Source organism: Pangasianodon hypophthalmus, chromosome 14 (assembly GCF_027358585.1).
Source record: "Pangasianodon hypophthalmus isolate fPanHyp1 chromosome 14, fPanHyp1.pri, whole genome shotgun sequence".
Lineage (NCBI taxonomy): Eukaryota > Metazoa > Chordata > Actinopteri > Siluriformes > Pangasiidae > Pangasianodon > Pangasianodon hypophthalmus.
The window spans coordinates 14,654,758-14,679,751 of NC_069723.1; the positions used below are offsets into that span (position 1 = coordinate 14,654,758).

Consider the following 24,994-nt stretch of genomic DNA (forward strand, 5'->3'; position numbering starts at 1 on the left):
CAGACTTTTTCATCAATTCAGAGAGAACATTAGCATAAGCATCTGGCAAGGGAATTGCCCCTGTGTAAATTTCTACTGCTGTTTTAACATAACAACCCATTTAACTTACATGTAATCAGGAAAAGGACAGGAAAATATGCATAAAACGTTTTTCTACTGAAAGAGTAAAAGATTAAAAAGAAATTCTTTTCACTAGCCCTGGAGATGTGAAGTAAGGCTGGACAATACGTTGACATTGTCTCACTATTCAATACGTCAGGTACCCTAACCCTAACCCCAGGCACTTTTATAATTCCATTGATATTCGTTGTATACTCTAGAAAATTAGTCAGATTTGTCCTTTAAGTGTTCTTATGTAGAACACAGAGCATTTCCTTTTCAGAGTAGCATCTCAAGCTAACAATCCTTAACTGTCCAAAGAACCCTAGAGAACCTGTAACAAGTAATGGATTGGATGCTAAAAACAATTTTTTGTACCAACAATTCATACTTGTACTAATTTACTATGGTTAACTGTTTTGTTGTTGCCTTGTTAGCAAAACTTGAGCTAAACAAAATACACTCATATGTACTGTGTATTGTGAAAATTACGTATTGTAATGCGATGTTTTTCCCATAACACCAAGTCATAATCCATAGCAAAATATAGGCCAATGTTAAAAGCTACTTTGATTGCTGTTTGAATCGATATCAGTATAGTACACTGTCTCTCTAGGACTGGTAAAATGAAAGAGAAAGAATTTCAGAGAGAAACTTTCTGGACTGGCGTCCCATCCAGGGTATATTTCTGACTTGTGTCCATTGTTGCTGAGATAGACTCCATATCCAAAGAAACACTGACCAGTTACTGACGAATTAATAAATAAAAGCAAATTAATTTCCCCAAAATAAGGAAATAAACCTGCAGTATTATGCAGTGATACCTATGACCAAAAAAAGAGACACAAGCTGCTGAAACATGGCCAGATAAGATGCCATTGTAATGACTAAAAAAATTCCTGCTTTGTCCTAGCCTGTGCACATTTCGTTCCTGACCTTATGATACGTTTAAAAAAAATACAGTCCCATGTATTAGTCTATTTATGCCCCACCCAGGCTCCAGTCATAAGTAAGATAAGTAAGAGTAAGATATTCCTTTATTTGTCCCGCAGTGGGGAAATTGCATGACCAAAGCAATGGTGTAGTATAGTATATTGTAAACTGAGCATATTATATTCCATATCTATCAGTACTAAATGATAACCCCCCCCTCCATTTTCCCCCTAATTTACTCTTGCCAATTCTTCCTTGTAATACAGCTACAAACAGGTGAGCGAAAGGAGAAGCCAGCCAAACCTCTTTTCAAACTGCTGCTCATGCAGTGTCACAGGGCAGTGTAACACACTACCTGCCCTCTCCGGCATACGTGATCTCACAGAAGCCTGTGATTGGCTACTGTCACTGTGATCAACAGCCAGTTTTGCTCTCTTGTAAGCCAATAGTCAAACTCGTGATCTCCAGATGATAGAGTGAACTCTTTTTCTGCTGCAGCACTTGGGAGCCAGTAGTGAATAATAATTTGCATAGCACTGAGTAGAGTTCTTCATATTTACAGGTGAGACGCTAGCTCAATACTTTCCCCATCCTGTCTAATTCTGAGGGGTAAAGATGATACCACCATGATCAACAAAATGCTATTGTCAAAAATGGAGTTCGGATGATTTACAGAAGCAATGTAATTTTCTTAATCATTATTTTCTTGATGGTGAAAAATGTTCTCAGTAACCACTTGGGATTTGAGCAGGTGGGTAAAGCAGCCTTGACAAGGGACAGCAAAGGATGGAAGAAAAAAAAAGGATGCACATACATTAGCTCACAGATGCCAATCATTGCTTCCTGTCACTTTGATCGACAAGGGGGAGATTAACATTATCTCTCACACCCTGGGAGCAGGGCCAATTTTGCTCTCTTGGACTCATCATCAAGGATGTCTTTGATCTCCCAGTAAATAAGGTGAATGATTTCTGTGGTGTCACTCAGGAGGCACAAAAAGTCTCTTTAAACTCCCGCCTGCATTATTTAGCCAGTTTGCTTTAGATTCAGTGAGATGTGTGGCATATCTCAAACACTGTTGACTTATAGAAATCAGGCAAGCCCTTGAAAAGCCCAGGGAGAGCCCTTGTCTCTCCCTGACATCCTGTTTTAAAGGGAAATACATCAACATAAAGAATCAAATCATTTCCTCCATCCATCCATTTTCCATACCGCTTATCCTACACAGGAGCCTATACCGGGGAGCTTGGGGCACAGGGCGGGGGACACCCTGGACGGGGTGCCAACCCATCGCAGGGCACACACAACCCATTGCAATCGCACACACATTCACACACCCACATACACTACTGACAGTTTGGAAATGCCAATGAGCCTTTGCCCCAGTCTTTGGACTAGGGGAGGACACCCCCAAAGCACAGGAAGAGCTTGCAAACTCTGCAAGGCAGAGGTGGGAGGCAACAGTGCTAAACACTAAGCCACCATGCCCCCCAGATGAATGATTACTGTTATTTGTTAGCTGTACCTCGCCCTATCTTCTGTACAACAATAGTGAAGAAGTTTTGGCTGATTGAGTATATTTGGTATAAATGGAAAATTGTGTAAATCTGATTATTCCTTTAAACCATAGCAATTTGTTTAAAAAATTTGTGATACTGGTACTTTTTTTATGAGGACCTAGAAGCAACCCTTGTTAAACCTTATATTGCTCACAGACAAGCTTTACTCACCATGGTTGTCTTCAGACTGGTTGAATCCGCAAAGCTGGCAGATGGAACGAACCCAGCGGTTCATCTCGTCTTCTGTCTCTGCCACCAGGTAGAAGGTTCGTTCAGCTGTTTTGATATCAAACACAAAACTGTCCTGGAACTCTTTACGCTTGAAAGTGAGTCCTGCGTCGACCTGCTCACAGCAGTGTAGGTCAATGATGCGAATGGGCTTTTTGGCATGGTCATTCTTGTAGTACTCCAGAACATCTGGGTCTCCACTCATGCGCCCACTGCGTAGGATAAACCAGCGCTTCTTCCAGGCCTGTGGAATATCAAAACAACAGATCAGTTAGCAAGAATAAAATCATAGCTCTACCTTTCCAGGATCTTCCATGCAGAACCTATAAGTACTTAACCTTATTAAAAAAAAAACCTAAAGAAGTTTTTGGCACTTCTAGCATTTTTTCTATTTGGAGTCATGACAATTTTTCTGAACAGTGAAAAGTTATTTCATCCATTCATCTCCAGTAACAGCTTTAGGTCACACTTTACTAACCGTGTTAGGCTCTGTATCCACCGTGACCCTGATCTATTCTCTGACACACTGGTTGTGAGGTGGAAATACACACTGGATGAGATGCCAGTCCATCACATGGATAATTATATTAGATATTTAATTTATTAAATACTTTTAACACACTAAACCACTAAAAACTAACAGATTTTGATCATAATTTTGGGAAACATGTAATCACATATGAATAATATTACATAAAACATGAAGTAAAAAACATCAAAACCTAAAATAACCTCAGTAAAGTATAATGAATTCTTGTTTTGTAATTTACTTTATATGAGTAAAAGAATATAGAGTTTTGAGTGAAGTGAAATGACATCTCACAAGAAAGTAAAACATAAATAAAGTTGTTCAGTTAGTGTGCAGATCTTACTGATAGAAACCTAGATTAAGTTCTAAGGAAAGTGTGTTTAAGTGTGTCTGTGTTTGTGTGGCTTATCTGAGACAGGTGTTACTCCCCCATATTGTTTCCTGTTCATATACAGCTGAGGAGGAGGCACACACACTACAAATATACACACAGACGCACACATGCAAACACACACACACACACACACACACACAACCACCATGACAACTGCGTCTCTGGCAAACACACCTGCAAGGCTATAGTTTGACATACAACCAATGAGATCGTGTTTGCAACAATAATGTTTCAGATAGTAATGGATATAATAATGGAGGTTCTAATGTAAATAAACAGATGCATAAATGTACAACCCTACCCATGTAAAACAACGTACAGTTTAATATCTGGAAAAATATGTATAAAACCTACATGACACACAGATCAGTTAACCTTCAGTTAAAAGAGAAAAGAGAGGGCTGACCTTTTTTGAGCCCTTAGGCAAACAAATCTTCCAGTAAAACTGCTTGTATAAAGAGACTGAACATTCTCTATAAAAAAAAAAAAAAAACGTCTTTAAATGTTTGACTAAAATATTTGAATGTTTGAAATGCTTGTTGTTGGGAGTCACATCTTACAGAGACACAGAGAGAAGAATGTTTTGTGCAGAGGAGGGAGAGACAGCTAGATGATGGAGAGACACTGCCTGGCCCACAGCCAGCAATCCACTTCCGTCCAGCCTCTTTCTCTCTCCACAACACTCCTGCTGACACAGGATCCTGCAGGCCCCAGGCTCCATCAACACACACACACATACAGAAAGAGAGAGATATGGCCACCTCCGCCACCAAAGCAGGGAACCAAGGACACTCTTTCCACTAACCCCCCGCCCCCTCTCTTCCCTTTCCTCCATTCAGTCCCACTGTCCAGCAGGAAGCGGAAACACGGATCCCACTGCACATCCTGTGTTTTCTCAAGCCTGCTGTTGACCTCCATTTAAAACGCTGTTCTCACACCCTTCTCCTAGCCCTACTATCAACAGTATGACTGTTATTCAATGGGTCCAAGCAACAAGCATGGATTAGCAGTCTTGCTGGGGAAAAACAAGAGCATAGTACAGTGCTGAGATCTACTGATATTTCTGTGTTGTGATATTAACAGATTCTGAACCCTGCTCTTAGAGAAGACTATGTTACAGACTGACCCAACTTTTTCAGTCATTCATGTTCAGTAAGCGCTTTATCCCGTGTAGGGTTGTGCTGGAACTGGAGACTATCTCAGGAACACTGGGCGCGAGGCAGGGATATGCGTGGGGCGCCAGTCAATTGCCAAATCACCACACATACACATTCACACACTCATTCACACCTAGGGCAATTTAGTGAAGTCAATCACCTTACCAGCATGTTTTTGGGTGGTTAAAGGAAACCAGAGAAACTGTAGGAAACCCACATGACACGAGGAGAACATGTGCAACTTCACACAGACAGTAACCTGAGCTGAAACATAAATTAACACAATCTGCACAGCAGTGCACTGAGAATATTCAGTGTGAGCAATTTTACTAGACTTTCCTTTAATAGTGAGAAAAACAAAACCTCCTAAAGGGAGCTAAAACGATCATATTCACTTCCCCCCTCCAACTCATCTGACACATTTTCTTAACAAAACAATCCATTATGTAAGCTCTCAAATTTTAAACAACCTTACTGATGGTTTAAATATAGCTGTCTCTCCTGTTTTTAAACATTTTGGGGAGATAAACTGAAGAAGCATTTGCCATTAAGACAGTCCGGACCACTTAGTAACAGCATCTGCGTTTTTCTGGAGCAGCCTGTCAGGTTGTTTCTCGTTTCATTTTCTGGCTGACTGATAATGAAATGGCGGCATACTTGAAGGTGAGCACGTAGCTGATAGAGCGACAGTTTATCATCGTGGAATGCAGACAAAATCATGCCACCACTCCCTTTAGCGCAGTAGCAGTACTGCCAGCTAATTCGCTCTCAGTAATTAAATAGCAGGTGAAGCCTAAAGGCATAACTGTTTGGAAGCCAGGCCTCACTGGGCCTCAGAGTAATTATACACAACTATTACTGAAGTCCAAAGCCATTTCTGTTAAGACAGTAATGACTGGCAACTGAAATATATAATACTAATTTATCATGAAATCTTCAATCTGATTAGTCACAATGGTTGACAATTTTTGTTTTATATGTTTTTTTATTAATGTGCTCATTCTAATACACTATCATTTCTATACTATCTCATTTACAAGGACTTGAATAGAACACTTTCCATGTAATCTATGGCTAATAATAAATGGATTATTAATGCATAATGTTATTTAACGAAGAAAAACAATAATCATTGAGCTTTCTGTAAGGAGATGTTTTTTTTTTTACATTTTTGGAAGGAGTCTCCAGTGTCAGCGCTTTGTAACAGGTTAGTAAGTTTTCCGCCACATGAAAGTCTTCAGGATAGAGGACTCTGTGCTTTCTGGTTTCTTGGTAACGTGATAAGCTGTGTTTTTTTTGTTTTTTTATATATCTTATTAACTTCAAGAGAGAGAGATAAATAAAACTTTTTTGGCATGCTATTAATCTAAAATAATCAACTTTGAGGAAGTAACAAGACACATCACAACACCCAGTTGTTGATAGTTTTCCTGTAACAGCACACTCCATTTACATGCTATACATAGAAGTTTAAGTAGTTTTGTATATTGCAAAATCAGTTACATCACTGCAGTTTGTAAAATATGGATGTTATCAACTGTTTAATAGGATACACTATATAAAATCCATTGTGTTAAACGCGTGACCAATTGTCTAGTGGACTAAATCAATATTTATTACAGGACATTATCTGAATAATAACAATTAAAACAGATTAGTTAAGTCGGCATTGTCATTTAAACACGTCCACAGTAAATCCTTGTTTGTGTTTTTTGGTGTGGCTGTTATGGTAGTGCTGGAAACCCCACCTCGGAAAGCGTCTCCTGCTACATCCACTCCCACTCTACGTGCCACACAGTGCATGCTACAAACTAACAGACTACGTCGTCTTCTTACTGGCACACACATACACGGCTTTAGACCACAAACACACAACTGGTCTCGATTTGATCTATATCTTCATCACTGAAGGAAATGAAACACAGAAGGGAGTAGAGAGGCAATCTTTTCACTGCTCCATCTCTCATTGAAATAATATGTGGTGCTCTCACCTACAGAACATGACTTAATGAGAGCTGGAGTATTGCCCAGTTTAGCGGAGGTCACCATGACCCGGAATAACTTGTTCCTGCTGTACTGAATGTACGCAAAAACACTCAGCACTTTTTCTAGGAATAATTCAAAGCAGTCAGCTCCCAGAACTGGATTTGAAGACCCGGTTTCACCACCCAATTAACCATGGGAAATTTTCAGATTAAAAATCTAAGCTCCATGTGTGCTTTTATTCAATTCAATTCAATTCAATTTTATTTGGACATTGTCACAAAGCAGTTTTACAGAAATATATAAATTCAGAATATAAATTTTAAATTTATGAATTTATCCCCAATGAGCAAGCCAGAGGTGACGGTGGCAAGGAAAAACTCCCTGAGACGATATGAGGAAGAAACCTTGAGAGACGAGACTCAAAAGGAAACCCATGCTAAAGCTTCCAGACTCAAAAGGGAACCCATTCACCCTCTCCTAAAGCTCTCATGAGCTTTGAATCAACAAAATGGACTACAAACAAACTAATCCTCCTCCTCATTCCAAGTCCATCTATCAAACTTGACCCGCCAGAGAGAGGAGTGAAGTCTGAGAAGAAGCTTTAAGTACATCTCGTTTTCCCCCGAATGTCCTTGGCTTAGTTTGCTGCCTACGTGAGCCGAGAAACCTGATGAGAGGACACTCAGCGTCTGTCAAGGTAGCAATCACTGGCTATGAACTAATTACAGCTGAAAGCATGCTTACTGCAGATTCATAATGAGCTGTTTATATGTATAAACTCAGACAAACTCAGATTCCGATTACAATGTGAAGCTTGTGAGTCCTGCAAAAGTCTAATGATGTTAGTTCAGCATACTACCTGAGGTTCCAAGTGCATCTGGCTGTGTTTTTAACTTTTAGGCCAGTTTCAGCGACTCTTACTCCAAATGTTTTCATTCGAGACAAGAGGAAGGCTTCCTGTTCATCACAAGTATAAGTAATGAACTCAGTTCTCATTTTGAAATACTTTCTGTAAACATGATCCATTTAAAAGCCCCACAGAAAATGTCACTTCTACAGCAAAAAAGTTCCTTAACCCTTAAAGGGACATGCTGTCCCCTGCAAACATGAATTCTAGCTTTAAAGCAATATTTAAATAATGGACAAACTATCAGCCGAAGCTAACCTTGACCTTCCAGGAAATCAGTTATGAAAAATTGCCAATGTGAGTTTTTATTGCAGACCCATCATTTAACTAATTAAAGATAAAAATGCTATTTAATACAAAACCGCATGTGTTTTCAGGCAATATGCCATAGGCTACATTATAGGAAGCAATGTTGCACAGATGATAGGAAAGATTTAGTTAACGGCTATTTATTAGCTACACAAAATAAAAAGAGAATTTTGTTTTGTTAATTCTCAGTGGCACAGATGCTCAAGATATTGTCACATCTACCTAAATTTGGTCTAGATTCAGAGAAATGCTAGTGTTAGCCATTCACAGTTAGCTTAAGTTTAAAGTATTTAGCAGTTATTTAGCAATTACTGGGAGTTTAGCAGCTAGTTTGCCTCGAAATGTGTTTTAGCAGCAAATAACAGATATTTTTTTTAAATGCCACACCAACTGTTATGGCAATATACAAAACAATTTGTCAATATTATTATAATTACAAAAATGATTGTTAGTTCCAGCCATACTATTCAAGGATTTCTTACTCCCAACCCTTTTGCTTTGTGCTATTTCTTAAATAAACCCTTCATACAAAAAACCCTAACTGCCTTTGACCAGAAAAAGAAGACCAGGACCAGTTACCATGATGCTAACTGGTCTCCAGCCTAGCTTTCAATTGTATAGTAAACTTCAACACAATTTTATTCCTATAATGCTTATAACAAAAGACACTGTCATAAAGCAGCTTTACAGAAAACAATATGTGGATTTAGAACAATAAAGAGAATGTTTGTGGAAATGTTGTTTTATTCAAAGGTTAAACCTAGTTACAAAACAAAGCTAATACACAGACCATAACAATGGATGACAGCAACATCTATTTAAAACAAGGTAAGCGTCTGAAGACAAAGGAAACTGTTTTACAGGAGTCCGTTTCTTAAAATAGATGCAAAACTTGTTCTTCTTTATCTGGTCAAACGCTTTTCACTCTCTTGCGTCCTGTTTCTAGAAGTCACGATATTGGAGGAGCTACACACAAAAGGAGAACCTCTTTCAGGCCTAAAAAGGAGAACTGAATACAGAGCAGCTTCACTGCCAACTCAAACATGACACAGAATATTACTGTACAGAACAAAATCATTGTAGATGTCTGTATACTTAAATAAAGATGTTTTTCATTTTAGCAGCTATATGTACAGAGATTTTCGTCAGTCCAAATGCATTCATCTAGATCCAGTTGTTTATACACAGGCTAAATGTTCACACGCTTTACTTGCGTTTCATGTAGTCTTAACCAAACGGATGTGCATGTGAGAAGTGGTAATTAGTGTCAATGTTACTATAAGTACAAGTGGCTTGTGGGTCCTGGCAGAAAGCAACAAATAGCTAACGTTACTTCAGCATGTTAGACAAGTTTTCAATCACCTCGCTTCTGTGTTTACCAAGTTTTAGAAACACTACTCCAAACTTAGTTAACATTCAGTACTATGTTACAAGACAATGTATCATGATGATCATCATTGTCATGATCATAAATCCAATTTATATAGCACTTAAACTAAGTTTCACTTTCCATACTTCAACCATAATTGCAAACATGTAAAACTGATCCCAGCTTAGATAGACATTACAAGGTTTCCAGTGTCTGGCATTTATTCATAGAGTAGGAAAGCTAAAATAATAATGAAAAAACTTCACCTTTCACCTTCATTTGACATGAATTAGACCATGGCAGTTACAACTTCTAAGAGAACCGCAGCATTGTACAGAGGGGGATAGGAGATAGGCATCAGTCAGCATGTTTTTGCACGCATATTGAGCAAACACGCTAACCAAACAGGCCCTGTGCGTGTCTTAGAGCCGTGACTTCACAGAGCTCGGGCGTGTGTAACCACTCTTGAAGGGAAGAACTTGATTCAGACTGTACTCACCCCTTCACTACCTGCCTCACACAAACAGAAACAAACACACACACACACACACACACACACACATACATAGACACACACACAGCTGAGCAAACATAATTGCAAGCTGAGTTTAAGCTGAGTGTCCAGACCCCTCCTATTTGTCTACCTGTCCTATTATAAAGCCTGGATGTTGGTTAGGCCTCAGTACGCTGTCTGGGATGCTTAGGAAAACAGTGAAAGTACTTGGATTTGACTCGTTAGTCTAGAGACACATTGTTGACTGACCTGAAGGCCTCATGTAGTACTGGTTTTGAACAACATCAAAGGTGCAACTGATTCTGTCTGCTAGAAAAAAAATTCTTATTAGAATGAATAACAATCTAACAAGTTATGGTCATCCAAAAAATTCCAATGACCTTTGGGATATCTGTGGGCCAGAACTGGTCTGTAAACTGGAGTGATGCAGTCCACATGCAAATTATGAATTTCTGATTAAGAAGGAGTTCATTTTTTTTGTATTTCTGGGAGACTTAAAAATTCAAATAAATAAATTACGTGTTTCAGAGAAAGAAAGCATTTTTACTGTCACATATGCAAGTATATATATATATATATATATATATATATATATATATATATATATATATATATATATACAGACACACACACATATACACACATATCTACATATATACATATATATACACACACACACACACACACACACAGGGAGGGTTAAAGGGTCCAACAGTAGCATCATTTGGTGCTGGGAATTGAACTGATCAGTTGCCTGATCAGTCACCACTGCCCCAAGTATTAATAGTAATCACTGGAGTGTGCCTTGCATCAGTGATGAGGTAGGTTATGTGGCTTTTGCTCTTTGCTTAATGTGTCATTGGTGTGCAGCGTCATCATGAATTAGCTGCAAGTCTGAAGGCTATTCAGCAGACAGAAAAAACACATCGGCCACCTTCATCAGCGTATCATGGCTTTCTGTCTTACTGTTAACACATCACCACATAACAAGAAACAAGAATTTTTCTTCAGTGCTGCACAAACTGAGACGCTATCTCATATCTCGCTCCTTCGGCTGTAGAACGTTCATAGTGTACTTTATACTGTCTAGCATGCTGTGCATACACACACACTGCAGTGCTTAAAGGGATGTTTTGCGCCATGCCTTGCATTTTGGGTGCTTGTGTGGATAGCAGCTGGAATATTCAAATATTATTTGAACTGTGCTTTGCAAATGTTTGATTAATCATTATACCTGAAATGCCCCAAGCAAATTCAGCATTAAACATTAAAATGAAAAAAAAATGAAATGCAACTTTTAGTTCTCTGCTTGTTCGCTAAGTGGCAGCCATGTGCCAAGGGTTCACTTCTGACTACAAGCTGCAAGGAAAAACAAAACATTACGTTCTATGAAACAAAAAGTTAATAAAGAGTGACAGGCAGCAGTTCATTTTCTATGTAAGTTCGCAAGGCAGAGCGCCACACAGATTTTCTCAAATGTATGCAAATTAGGTATAGCGTGGCAAAGCGTCAAATCCAAACAATGGCTCCAGGGAATTCCTCGGACCAACTGAAAACCTCTACTCTCTTAGTTCCTACCTGTATTTATCCTGCATTCAACTGCATTTCACACCCAGAGAACAACAGAACAAAAACCACAATCTCACGTTTTTCTGGGTTTAACTACAATGGAGAATACATTTTAAACAAATATAACGCAGTCATGAGTAAACATTTTGGTTACTATCATGTTATATCAGATCATAAATCAGCCAGACAGTGCATACCCACAAGTGACAATGCTAGCCGTCAGCATACACTCTCACAAGAGAGAAAATACAAGTGTCACAAGTGACTTGTCACCTGGTGAACGCAGGGTAAGAAAACTCACTCACTGAATAGGTGAATGCCTGTTGTTGTTCATGTGTCATCAATGACCAGGTCAAGCCTTTATTTAGCCATTCATTATTGTCTAATCAATACTGTTTTTTCACTTTGTTGGTTTCAAAGTGGCCTTAGAAGTGGTAAACACAGTGTTTAGTCAAATTCTTATATTGGCATTACTACTCTAAAAGGCCAAGCAAAAAAACAAAAACAGGCAGGCTGATTACAATGGGCTTTACTCCGTGAAATGCCTCCAGGCAGCTCGCTCATGTGTCTTGTTTCAATGCACCATTATCATGGTAGTAAATGAGGTGCGTGTGCCTCCGCCAGCCCCAGGACAGGCTATCAGTCATCATGCAACAATAAGCTACCAAACAGCAACTTAGCCTGCTACTTAATTAGCCTGGCAACTTGCCAGAGATTACACTTGAACGGTGGCTGAACTGGGAGTACACAGTGATAGTAACAAATGACACCTTACTATTATCTAATCGTACACTACTCACTATTATCATTCGTAAACATGGAATGTGACAGCACAGTGAGTTACGTGACATGAAACTGTGTGAAATGATCATTCTTTTATAAATAGCACTTGAATGAATGCCATTTCATCTTCCTTAATCCTCTGCAGAACTTCTCATTCCTTAATGTGTCCCTATTTAATTTGTCATATAATGACAGCTAAGGGAACTTTAATGTAAAGAATTATCCCATATATCCACAATCTGTTACTGATATGCAAATAATTAGCATCAGATGCCACTTAATTGGAATATTTAATAAAATACTGAGCAAAACAAAACTCTGGCAACATAACCTTTAGAAGAATCCCGCATGTGTCGGGTAAAATATATATCTGAAAACACTTCTTAGTGTTTCTTAATTATACAAAGTAAGCTGATGTATTGATACACTGATGATTCCATCAATATAGTCTTAAAAAAAAACGAAATTTAAAGAATTAGTGACAACAAGAAAAATATAACCCATTTCTGAAGTAAAATATTGTTCCTTAGTTACTCTCTTGTTTTTCAGAATTAAATATTTAAACGTGTTTCCTTTCTAGTTTGGTGAGATTTTTGTATCCCACCTTACCATATGTTACATATCATCTCTCTCCCCATACATGTACAAACACACACATGGGTGGGCAACGTGTATCTAGACTGTGTGTGCCGTGCTGGTTTCTGCCTACAGATCAGGTGTCGTCTGTCTATGTTAACATAAGTGACATGAGTTTAAGTTATCAGGAGGTTAAAATAAACTGTGTATGTTGTGAGTGTGTATGGTCTAAAGATGGCAAAAAGTTTATATATAGTCCAGACAGATATAGTGTGCGTTTACATATGGCTGAGCAGATGGCCATTAATAGACATGCTTTATGACTAACACACACACACACACACACACACACACACACACACACACACACACACACACACACAGATCTTACTCACTTGTAGGGTACACCTAACCTTAAATGTTATCTCAATTCTTTTGGCTCTTTTAATTTGATTTTTAAAAAAAGTCCACATTCTATGTAAAAAAACAAAAACAAAACAAAACACTTTTTCACACGATGACTAACTAAATGACTCCATAAGATCAAAATTTCATGTATTCCCATCATCAGGATATGACACACAAATACAAAAACATTTCCAATGAATTAATACCCCTTGCAGCATTACCACTCAATCGAACACTGGGCCAACAAATTAGCTTCATCCCTTCTTTTTTTTACAGCTCTCATGTGTAATCTTGCTTTTTCCTTGAAAAGATCCAGAGCCTCTGGTTGGTAATGGCAGCATTCCATCCCACATAGCCCAGGAAATAAACAGGAGGAGAGATTAAACAGAGCGGTGGAGGGAACAGAGCTGGAGAGGTTCTGCTGGGCGGATGCATTAGAGTCCCTCTGCAACTCGCATTAGACTGCTCGGCTTCCCCGATAGTCAAAACAGAGCTTCGCGAAGACCAGCAGCTGTGTCATGTTTGATGTGATGGTAAAGAGCTAACCACCCACAACACACTCACACACACAGGATTAGACACGTTCTTCCATGCTCGACTGGCTTCACATGACGAGAGTTTCACAATTCCGGACAGCTATGTATATAGTGGAGTCTAATGCTTTCATGAACAGTATGAAGTATGTAAGACTAGTGAGCAGGAAGTAACTTTACCCGGGAATACTTCGCAGTAGATACTTTAGAAAACTGGCTTTTTGTATCAAACTGCAGGGGCCACTTTGAGATAAGCAAAGACAGCAAATGGAGACTGAAGATAGAGTGAGGACACGTGAGAAACGCCAATCCTGTTCCTGTTTACTGAAAGTTTGTGCAATCAGACCTATTTTGTAAGCAGCCACTTCTAGACAGAAAGAAAAGTGTGTCTCTGAATGCATGCTAGCCTTCATTCAAAAAAGCTGCTCAAGCTAGTGCTATGAGTGACAGCAAGGCATTCTGGTTAATCAGAACTCTTTGTGCTGCTTCCTATGTTCCCTGCCATCTGTGCTGCAACGGGTTTTTGTGCTACCACCACACTGAAATCAATGTGGCACAGGGAGTGAATGTCACTAATTCTGACTTTAACCATGCTATCAATTTGACAGAGAGCTAAACAGCGTTTTGAGCACATCTCCTCTTCTGTGTTTATTTTACACTTTCTCGTTTCAATAGATAGGCTACGTAATACATTTAAGGCATTTAGCATACCACAGCGATGTTCTTGAATCTGATTAGTCAGAAAGTGTTGATTACTTTTCTATAACAGCAGCTCTGATAGTACTGCAGTGACAAGACAAATCACACGTTTATACTAATGTCCTCAGTCTAATGTTATCATTTCTATACCAAAAATTTAAGCAGGACTTTTAGGGCAGACACTCCACATAATTTAAGTCTAATAATTAATAGATTTATAATAATACTGTATATGGTGAAGTTCGCTTTACTTAACATTTATTTTGGCATTTTTGGAAGGAGTCTCCAGTATTAGTACTATGTACCAATCAGAGGTAAAGCTGTTCCTTTAAGTTTTCTGCCAGGTAAAAGTGTTCACGACAGAGGATATTGCACTTGCAGTTTCTTGGTTCTTATTTTTGTCTGATTAACTTCAAGAGTAACTGAGTAACTTCAAGTTGTACTGGAACAAGGTAGTTGTTGTTATAACATTAGTTCTTATGTTACTTAAGCAATATCGCACAAGCAAGAGTGCTGTTACACTGAATATCAACAGAGAATGTAACTATAAAGGGATAAGGTATATGACATGTATCTCTTTAATAAAGAAGATTTTCAAATGTTTGCAAATTGCTGTGATATAAGATGAATAAAACACTTTAGGCATGCTGTTATAGAAAAACAATCAACTTCAGGTTGGTAACAATGACACCACTTTGTGTTGGGCTGTCGTTGATAATTTCCTATTAGAGCGCACACCTTCATGTTATTATGGCTAACATATTCAATACAAGCTACCACTTGTCAGGCCATTTACATGCTTAATGCTAACACATCTCCACTAACTTTCCATCTTATATCATGTTAGCGATACACAGCTAACATGAAGAACATAACAGAAGTGCTTTAACATTTGCACACATTACACAGACCAGCCACTTGACTTTCTTATTCGAGAATTCTAGACCTTATATGAACAAGCACTGCTGCTTATTAAAGTAGCTTTTTTACTGCAAAATGTTAACTCTGTATTATGACTTTCAATATTCCATGCATTTAAAAGTCACATATTCTGGTGGGTATATCACAATTAAGAATATATCGATACTATTATTAGTGTCACAGTTAAATAGACTACACACACAGTAAGATTTAGAAACACATCTGTAAGCAGGTCATTGCTAGATGACAAATAGCCTGAGTTTTACACAATGCAGAAGTTTAGAAGGACTGATGTTGGAAATTTTACAAAACCTCTGTTCTGACGTGGGAGCTGGAAAAGAGAAGTATTTGTAAGCAGCAGATTAGGCAACGCGCCGAATTAAAAGCCTTTACCACCAGGGTGCCCTCCCAGTACCACGTCACCAACTCATACGGGAAAGTAGTAGCTTGGTGGTTAAGGCATTCAGCGACTGATCAGAAGGTCATGAGTTCAAATCCCAGTACTGTCAAGTTGCAACTGTTGGGTTTTTGAACAAAACCCTTAAGCCTCATCTGCTCAATTGTACCCTGTCTCAAATGTAAGTTGTTTTGAATAAAAGTGTCAACCAATTGAGCAAATGTAAATATATACACATGCTGCCAAGGCTGGAACCCCTGAATACTGGTGCACTGGGGTTGAGATATGGTGCTGATTGGTTGGATGATCCACATAATTTGTTTGTTCTCCTATTTATAGAGCCTATAGTCCCACAGAGACCTGAATATTTCATCTGAACATATATTTTACTGAAGCTCCAAGGACATGAGAAGAACTTCTTCAAGTATTACAAAAGTGATCTAACTTTAAAAAAGGATGTAACCTTTAATAAACCCTCAGATTATTCTAGTGAATTAACCACGATAACCACAAATCTAACAGATTTCCAAGACTTCTCTGTGATTTGTGAGATTAAATATACAAACGTGTATGTAAAGTAAAGCTAAAAGACATTTTAAACACAGGTATGCCATTAGCACAGATGCTGGTTAACACTAGTTATGTATGTAACTGGTGCTATGCACGCTGTATAACCACAAGGGAACCCTGTCACTGGAAAAACAGACCCAGTATACACTCAGTGAGTAGGTGCAAAAACCAAAGTGATGGTGCGTAGCGTACTTATAGTAATTACTACATCATAGTCATTGCATGACTGTGCGAAAGGTCGCAGCATGTGTACATATGCGCACTAGAGGATGTCCACATTTTAAAACATTATAGGACAGGTGAAGGAGAACTAGTAGTATAGTGTATTTGCTAATTCTACAAAACTAAACCCTGTTACTTTCAACCTTGTTACTCATTTAAGTGCAACATGCAGCCACTGTCTGCAAAACCTTGTGAAATGAGATATTGTTGTCTTACATTTGGTGAATGGGTAAATGCACATTTTCTTAGATCAACGTAGAAAAATGATAAAAAAATAAAGTTTTTTTTTTAAGAGTTAGAAGGGCTTAAAGGAACCTCAATAAGCCTTAAGTGAACTGATAAACAATACAGCATGCTCTTTTTACTGCAGTTTGGGATTTCTTTCAAGGTGTACTGACATTATAAACAGCTCAATAAGCATGCAAGTGCAGTTGTGGGACATATATTATGGAATAACACATTTGTAGATTTCTTTTGTTTTATATATATATATATATATATATATATATATATATGTAACAGGGTAACAGGTATGAATCATGGCACTGTACATGAGAATACTCCAAACCTGGAAAAAGATTACGTTCTTAATAATGCTAGAAATAATGATATTTATACATGTCTTGATAGTGTTGGTTTAATCTGTTTTGCTCCATTGCTGAGAGACTGGTTATGATAACTATACTCGAAATGCAATCCATTCCCTAGATTGTTCACACCCTTTTAAAGCTCTCATTGAGCTGAAGTCATTTGCTTGGGAAGGCAATATTTCACACCAGCCTGTGACAACTGCCTGCAGGAAGACAGGGCTTTGTCTTGGACATGAGGCTCGACGAACATTGGAGCTACGCGAACAACTCTCCCTCTCATCATGAACGAGCCGCATGGAGCACTTTTAATCAAGAACCTCCTGCTTAACAATCTGTCCACCATGTGACCCTAGTCATATGTCACACACATACACACATATGTGCTCTCTCTCTCTCTCTCTCACACACACACACACACACACACAAGCACCAGTATACACACACATCTGGGCCTGCAGTACCATGACGCAGGATGACATCACCTGTAATAAAGTCGTCAGCTGTCAAAACAAGCAGAAAGCTCTTGCGCTCATCTTTAATATCATCAATACTTTCTCATGTACAAGTCATTTCAAATCTGAAAGCATGGATGAGATATTTTGACACCATTTCACACACTGCATTTTCCTAGAATTATTTTTAAGACAAACAATTCCAAGGAATCAGTAAGCGCATGACTAGATATGGAGGAGAAAAACTTACAAAATACCTACATAATTTCGACATAACTACTTCCAAGTAACTTTGTGCCTCTACTACTAATTTGAAAATTTTCCATGGAAGCATCAGTTCAGATCCTTCTTGAATTTGATGAAGGATTTGTTTAGCTACTGGCTTGATACTGCTGCGATATAACATCAGTAATGTTTTAAAACAGATTTAAAGATTGGGGGGGGGGGGGGGGGGGGGGGTTTAGCAGGTATCCCCTTAACCATCTTCCTGATAGATTCTGACAGACTGTGCAAAGAGTTAAGGGCACCTGAGGTCGTGACCCAATTTAGATGAGTGTCATGAGCTTAGCATAGTGAAACATGTAACAAACAACCATGTGCTCTGAATAATTAAATGAGTGTTTGGTCATTTATAGCAGCAGGGTGGAACAACTAATTTTAGTAACAGCCTGGTACAGGTTTGTGACTTTTATACTCAAATTCCTAGGATGCTTATTATAGCTCAGTCAACCCATGATTAGTCAGCATAATCAGGAAGTAGAAGACTGGAAACTTGCCTATGTGATGAATTAATATTAATATATTAATAATATATTTTGAAAATGGAGCTTTTACCTCTCTGTTAAAAAAAAAAATTCCCGCCTACACAAACAGCTCTTTTGAAACTATCATGGTCAGAGGTTCTAAAACAAAAAACCAATACAAGGATTCATACGTGTGGACTGACCATGAGGTGAAACTACTGCAGGTTACATGTGTATGTAAAGTGTTTGGCCAGGTTTTATCCAACATCTCTGTTCAGATATGATCAACAGAGCACATGCATAACACATACAAAACCTCAACTGGCATGCACAGAGCATACATACGTTTTTTTCCCGTCCACATGAAAACAGCAAAAACACAATTAAAAAAATTCTCTACCTTTTTAAAAGGTTTCATCTTCAATGAGCCAAAACACTGTTTCCGCATGGACAGGAGGTCAAAAATATCCATCTGTGTGTTGACAGGGCCTGAATATCCTAAATGCAAGTTTCCATCCTCTTAATGGATCCACATTTGATGATGTAACTCCAAAACAGACCAGATCTAACAGCTCTGTTCCAAAATTTCTAAAGCAATCATCAGTGGGAACTAATCAAAAAGGCGCAAAATGGATGACTTAGAATGGCATAAATAAAAGCACACTGCAAGATTTTGCTTGCTACCCTCCATCCTGAGAGCTGAGGCACAGTGTTTCCTGTAGGTGCCATCCAGAGGAAGTCTGGAGCCTGCTACCGCTGCAGTTTAGCTTTCAGCAGCCACACAAACAGGTACGACCCCAGGACGCGCTGAAGGACAGGCCACATGCTATATAAAGATCAAACACGTCTACTGTCACATCCTGACTCAAGAGTGGTCAGGGAAACTGGGTCAAGTCAGAGACCCTATTTAAGGAAGTTTATTTCCTTATAGCCCAATAAATTAAATGTAATTGAATAAAGCACAAAGGCATCATTTTTTGACACATCTTGTAGTCGACTATTCATATTCCTAGAAACTGGAGTGTAGATAACTTGAGTATCTTCAGGAGAGATGTAAAGGGAATCTATGCTTTCTGGTTTTCATCTGGCACCTTCAGATACAGCGCTGTGTCTGTGTTTTGTCTCAGGAACCACAGCAAATCCTTAGCCTGTCTGATGAAACTGACTAAGGAAAACATCTCTGAGGCGCAATGTTGTCTGTCAAAGCAGGAACTGGGAGGTGTTTTCAGTGTTGACCTGCAGGGGTGAGACCTTCCCAGAGACCCTCTTCAAAACAAGAGTGCTGGGTCTGGGCAAACTCGCTGACCTCCACCCAGACCCAGACACACACACACACACACACACACACACACATTCTAACTCTGGATAAGAACATACCTGCAACTCTCACAATCCCAGATATACATGACTGCACAAAGGTATGCGCACACATGCAGACCTTCTGACTGTTGGAAAACATGAAGGAATGAAGATATTTTGCACTCACTTTAGTTCGATATGATCAGTCTGGAATCCTGGGATGGATTATGCAAACAGAGGTGTTTGTGAAGTGATGTCAGAGAAAACAGCCAGGAGAGTGGGTGGCACCAACTAACACTATTGCTGCAGGCTACTCTAGTTACACACACTCTCACTGCCTGTTACTACACAAAACATGCTGGAGATTTATCTTAAATGTTGGAATTTTATCTTAAATACTATTTTCAGCTTAGCGCAGTTCAGCCCAGCTCTTCTCCAACCATGCCACATAATCCATCCAATATTGTTCTGTTGACCTGTCCATTTAGAGTGCACTGTCCTGTGTATTTATTATTTATTATTGTCATGTATTTGCACTTTTTATGTAGTCCTGAGCTGCTACTCTATTCTGTGTTGTATCAAGATTACGTTTTGTAGCTCTTTCATCAACAATTTGGACTATTTTCACTTTGGTTAACCGTTTCCTACATTACCCACAATCCCATTCAACTACCTGCTGATAGAGCCAGTGGGATTTAGCCCTTGCTTCATCTCTACCTAAAGTGAGAGAGGTGCAGCAGGGCTTTAGTCCTTTAGTCTGTCCAGCTTCCTCACGTCTTCATCTGTACACTCTGCTCAAACAGATCAGCTTCCAGATCTTTAACTTTCATGCTAATATCACCATTGAGGCCATTGTTCTTGTCATCTCATAGTTCACTAACCAGCTGAGCCGGGTCTCTGCCATAACTCAGCACACCTTGCATTGTATAGCTGCATTGTATTCTGAAACTTTGAATCCAGCATTTACTGTCTCCACTATTCTACACTGGATTTAACAGCGAAATCTAGAGTATAACCCTAACCCTAACCCTGTGATGTAAGAGTGGCACACAACCGCTAACTTCTCATAAGAGTAACAAGAAGACAGCACCATCTGACAAAGTAGCACCAGAACTGCTAAGCACATCACAAATATTTTCAAATATATGTTTCAGGGTGCAGTTTTTTTTATAGGCTTTTATACAAAAAGGGAAAACCAATTTCACACTGCACAGGGCAGGGTGTTAAAGTGACAATGGTGGTAGGAAGAGGAAATGGAGAGCTGTTGTTGTGGGAAATGCCAGAACTGTCCCTCCACTTCCGATCACTAGCTTTATTATAGGCATTGTGGTAGTGGCTCTGCCTGTGGCACGGTGTCACAGAAAACAATTCTAAGCGCCAGATACTGTTTCAGAACAGCATCAGTAAGGTAACAGCTGTGTTCATTATCTACATGCCATGTTTTATCACAGAGATGCTTTGCAGTTATGCATGCTTAATGATGATTAATAATGTAACAAGCCTGCCTGGCAACAGCATGAAATGACTGGATTGAATTTGTTTTTCTACTTTCTGGAATTGTGAGATTAGATCTAAAATTGGCTTGTGTAATGTTCTCACTGATTCATGAATGTGGTTTTAAATCAGGGATTTTGAAAGATGTGACTGACCTTTAGTCAAGTGGTTTACAAGGGTGTAATATTAGACATTACACATATAGGCTTTTGAATAAAATGATGAATAACTGATTTGCATTCATAATGTAACAAATATGTAGAATGATCATAATAGATTTAATTCACTTATATCTGGAATTGTGATTTGCTGATGTGACTCCATTAGCTAATAAATGTGATCCAAGTCAGGCTTTATTAGATGCAAGACTACATCTGATATAATTTTTTAAAAAGCTTTAAGGTAAAATGTTCTCTGTGAATTCAACACCATGATCTATGGGGTTTTTTAGTAACATTTAGTTCATGTTCTGTCTAATAGGCACCTGGCCGCAGCACTGTGATAAGCAGAGGTGAGCAATACCACAGGATTACTCAACTATTTTCAGGTTTCCACACATCACTGATGTTAGAATGAGTGTAAAATGTGGCCTATCTTTTCAACGCTCAACATTTTCCCTTCCCTATCTATCACGCTATAAAATATTAGACAAACACAAGAACACCACGAACACATAATGTACTTTGTTTTACTTGTAAAGTACGATCTGGTTCCTACAGGGCATTGAATGAGACAGTGATTGCTTTTATAATATTATTTTCCAGCTCGTGATTGGCAGACCACTAGTGAACTCACCTCCATAAACAATTCTACTGATGCTGGCCAACGAAGTAATAAGTAACAGCTTCATGCTAAGATTTTCAGTGAAAATACTTGTTAATAAGTCACATTATAACCAGAGGGAGTGATATTCTACTGAGTAATTCTATGCTTGTGGCTGTAGGAGAACATTTTCAAGTTTTTTTTTTTCTCTTTTACAAAAAACATTTTTCCACTCACGATTTTCACTACAAGGAAGCAGCATTTGTAGCAGGTCTAAAATTAAACACACACGAGTAGGACCATTATGTAAATAAGCTCATGTTGATTTGGTACATTTTGATTACTTTTGCTCATATTATTTGCTCATTCTTTTCCTCGTCCCAGTTTGGACAATGTGAACGAGCAGCCATGCTAGTCAAGACAACAGACACCTCTATTTTCTAATTGTTGCCACAGGGCACTAACTGACAGAATTGTTTGTGCTGCGTATTTGCATATGATTTGCAACACACAACTGAGGTTCAGGTGATACCTTTTGGCCTACTAAGAGGACGTCTGAGCTGTCACACAAACACTTTATTGTCAGAACACTGAAGTCCATAGCTGCTTAAAATATCTTGGTACATTAGGATGTCAGCAATGTCAGATGACAGCAATCTTGTCTGCTAAATGGAATTTTGAGATTGGACAATTAGTTCTCTTGAAGCAGCCAACTGACAGCACACCATTCTCGTCTTGTCTTGTCTTTTGCTAAGTGGATGGACTATTTTGTGTTTTATTTTTTTTCCGATTGTCTTCCTTTACTACTGCTTGCTGTTTTGAGAAACTGTTAAAAAAAATCAATGAATGCTGGCATTTAGTTATATGGCATTACACTAGGCTTTTCCTCTCGACTGCAGCTGCTCTGTTTGTTTTGACATCAGCAGTTCCTGTGTAGTTGCATACAAGACACAATCTTTATATGGAAAGGAGGAAATGACCTAGTACATCTTCATATGAAGATGTCAAGAAATGAGTTCGCTCTTCGATGAAACTAAGAAAAGGACTGAAGGAAAGGAGGAAGAGAAAATGAAATGACATCATGGCAAAGTTAGGTAGGAGTATAGAGAGGTTCTGTAATGCAATCCTGTAGATAAACATAGGCCAGCTGTATTTAGAAGAGCTGGAGCTTCTGCTTTTTTTTTTTTTTTTAGATCCATTATCTGCTCTGACAACGTGGGAGCCATTAGTCCCCAGTGTCCAGACACCAAGACGGAATGGGATGCAAGGCGGTGGACTGCGTCTTTCTAATACACAACAACAAATGACTCATGTGAAGCATTACTGTAACATTATCAGATGAGAGGCAGACTGCTTTCTCAACAGGAACAGTTGTATGGACAGCTGTCCCAAACAGAATTAGTAGACAGACGGTGGCTCCATGGTATCTTTAATGCCTATTGTGCACACAGTTTGGATAAGTGTTCCAATCAAATACAGATAACATCCTGATTATAACCCAGTCTGTGAGCACCAGAATGTGCAGCTAGTGGTTGTTTTATACTCATAAAGTGGGAAGCATCTGTTTTATTTATGTTTATTATTTTTTTCCTGGAGTCAGAGGGAATGGGATGATGATTCTGGCAGCCAGAAGGGCGCACCTGCTAGAGCTGGGAAGCAACCACACACATCCACTGGCTCTAATGCATCATAATAAAGCTGCTTAATAACTTCATGTGCATTAATAACCATACAGTTCAACATGACACAAGTCTTAATCTCTCTTACAGTCTTACACAGCACAGAGTTTAAACACACACACATACTCTCTCTCTTTCTCTTACTTACGTATCTTCGAAGTTTTTTCTCCGGTGGGGATTTTCTCAGCCAGCCCTGGCAGATGATTTCTCCGCCGCTCATGTTTTTTTTTTCTCTCTCTCTCCCAAATAAGCCTGATCACAACAGCACTCACTCTCACACACTCACACACACGCTCGTATGATCAGATGATGATGATGCAGGTCCATTTAGGGAGAATGCAGAAGCGCGCGCACACCGACGCACTCCGCCGGCCCATTTAGTGACGCGAGAGCGCGCGCAGTTTGTCCGGAGAGCTCGGAGACGCGCGCCGTCCCGACACGGACCACGGCGTAAACTGGACCAGCTGTGGACCCTGTCTCTGAGCGAGGAGGAGGAGGAGGAGGAGGAGGAAGAGTCAGGCTTGTACCCCGGTGTAGGAAGTATTCTCGCGCGGAGAGTCTTTATCGTCCACACCACGCCCGCTCAACACAACCGAGCGTCTGTGGGTGTAGTGTAGCAACACTCAGCCTCCGGGTCCCGACTACAAACACACGCCTTGCTGTGAAATCACTCTTTCTCCCAGCCAGTTGATTATTGTTTTCTGGCGAATCACAGCCACAAAGAGGCGTGGCCGGAAAAAATTCGAGGCGGGGATTCAAACTAGGATTTTGTAAACGGTCCTCGGAAGGGGGCGGAGCTTACTGCTGACAGTCATGCGCGTGTAACTATGGCAACCAGAACCCACTGTATTTATTTTATTTCCAAGTAACTTTTGCTCATAACCATAAAGCCTTATGAAAGGTTATATTTTTTCTCTATAGTTTTACAGCTTGTTTTTACCAATTCAGTTAAAATCAATATCAATTAATGGTACAAAGCTAGATATGTTTGTGTGTATGTTTGCTTGGTTCTTTTGGTTAGAAAAAATAACTACTTTCGAAAAATGAAGAAAATGAAGAATAATCTACCAAAAACAAAAATCTAGAAAAAAAACAGACTGAACTCCTCTAAATGGTAGACCATCTTTCCCTGTTACTAAGCACTGTTACTGCTTACTAACAATATTAACAATTACTGCTGTAACTGCTGCATCATAGACAAAGTGATATTTAAGAAAATAACACAACTTTAAGGCAATTATTTATCAGTCGAATCAGTTAATAAGGCCGCTGAAGAACAACTCACCAGCGAACAAAGATGGTATACCAGTTTG

The 24,994-nt window shown here is 39.0% G+C and overlaps 1 protein-coding gene across 1 annotated transcript in view; it reads right to left on the bottom strand.

The window, feature by feature from the left end:
* gab2 (GRB2-associated binding protein 2) overlaps positions 1-24,930 on the bottom strand; it is a 50,383-nt gene extending 25,453 nt beyond the window's left edge. Inside the window, exons 1-2 of the mRNA XM_026934986.3 lie at positions 23,830-24,930; positions 2,763-3,063 (exon numbers count right to left, since the gene is read on the bottom strand). Coding sequence (XP_026790787.1) covers positions 2,763-3,063; positions 23,830-23,901 — 373 coding nt within the window. The 5' untranslated portion in view covers positions 23,902-24,930. The remainder of the gene's footprint in view (positions 1-2,762; positions 3,064-23,829) is intronic.
* Between the last annotated feature and the right edge of the window lie 64 nt (positions 24,931-24,994).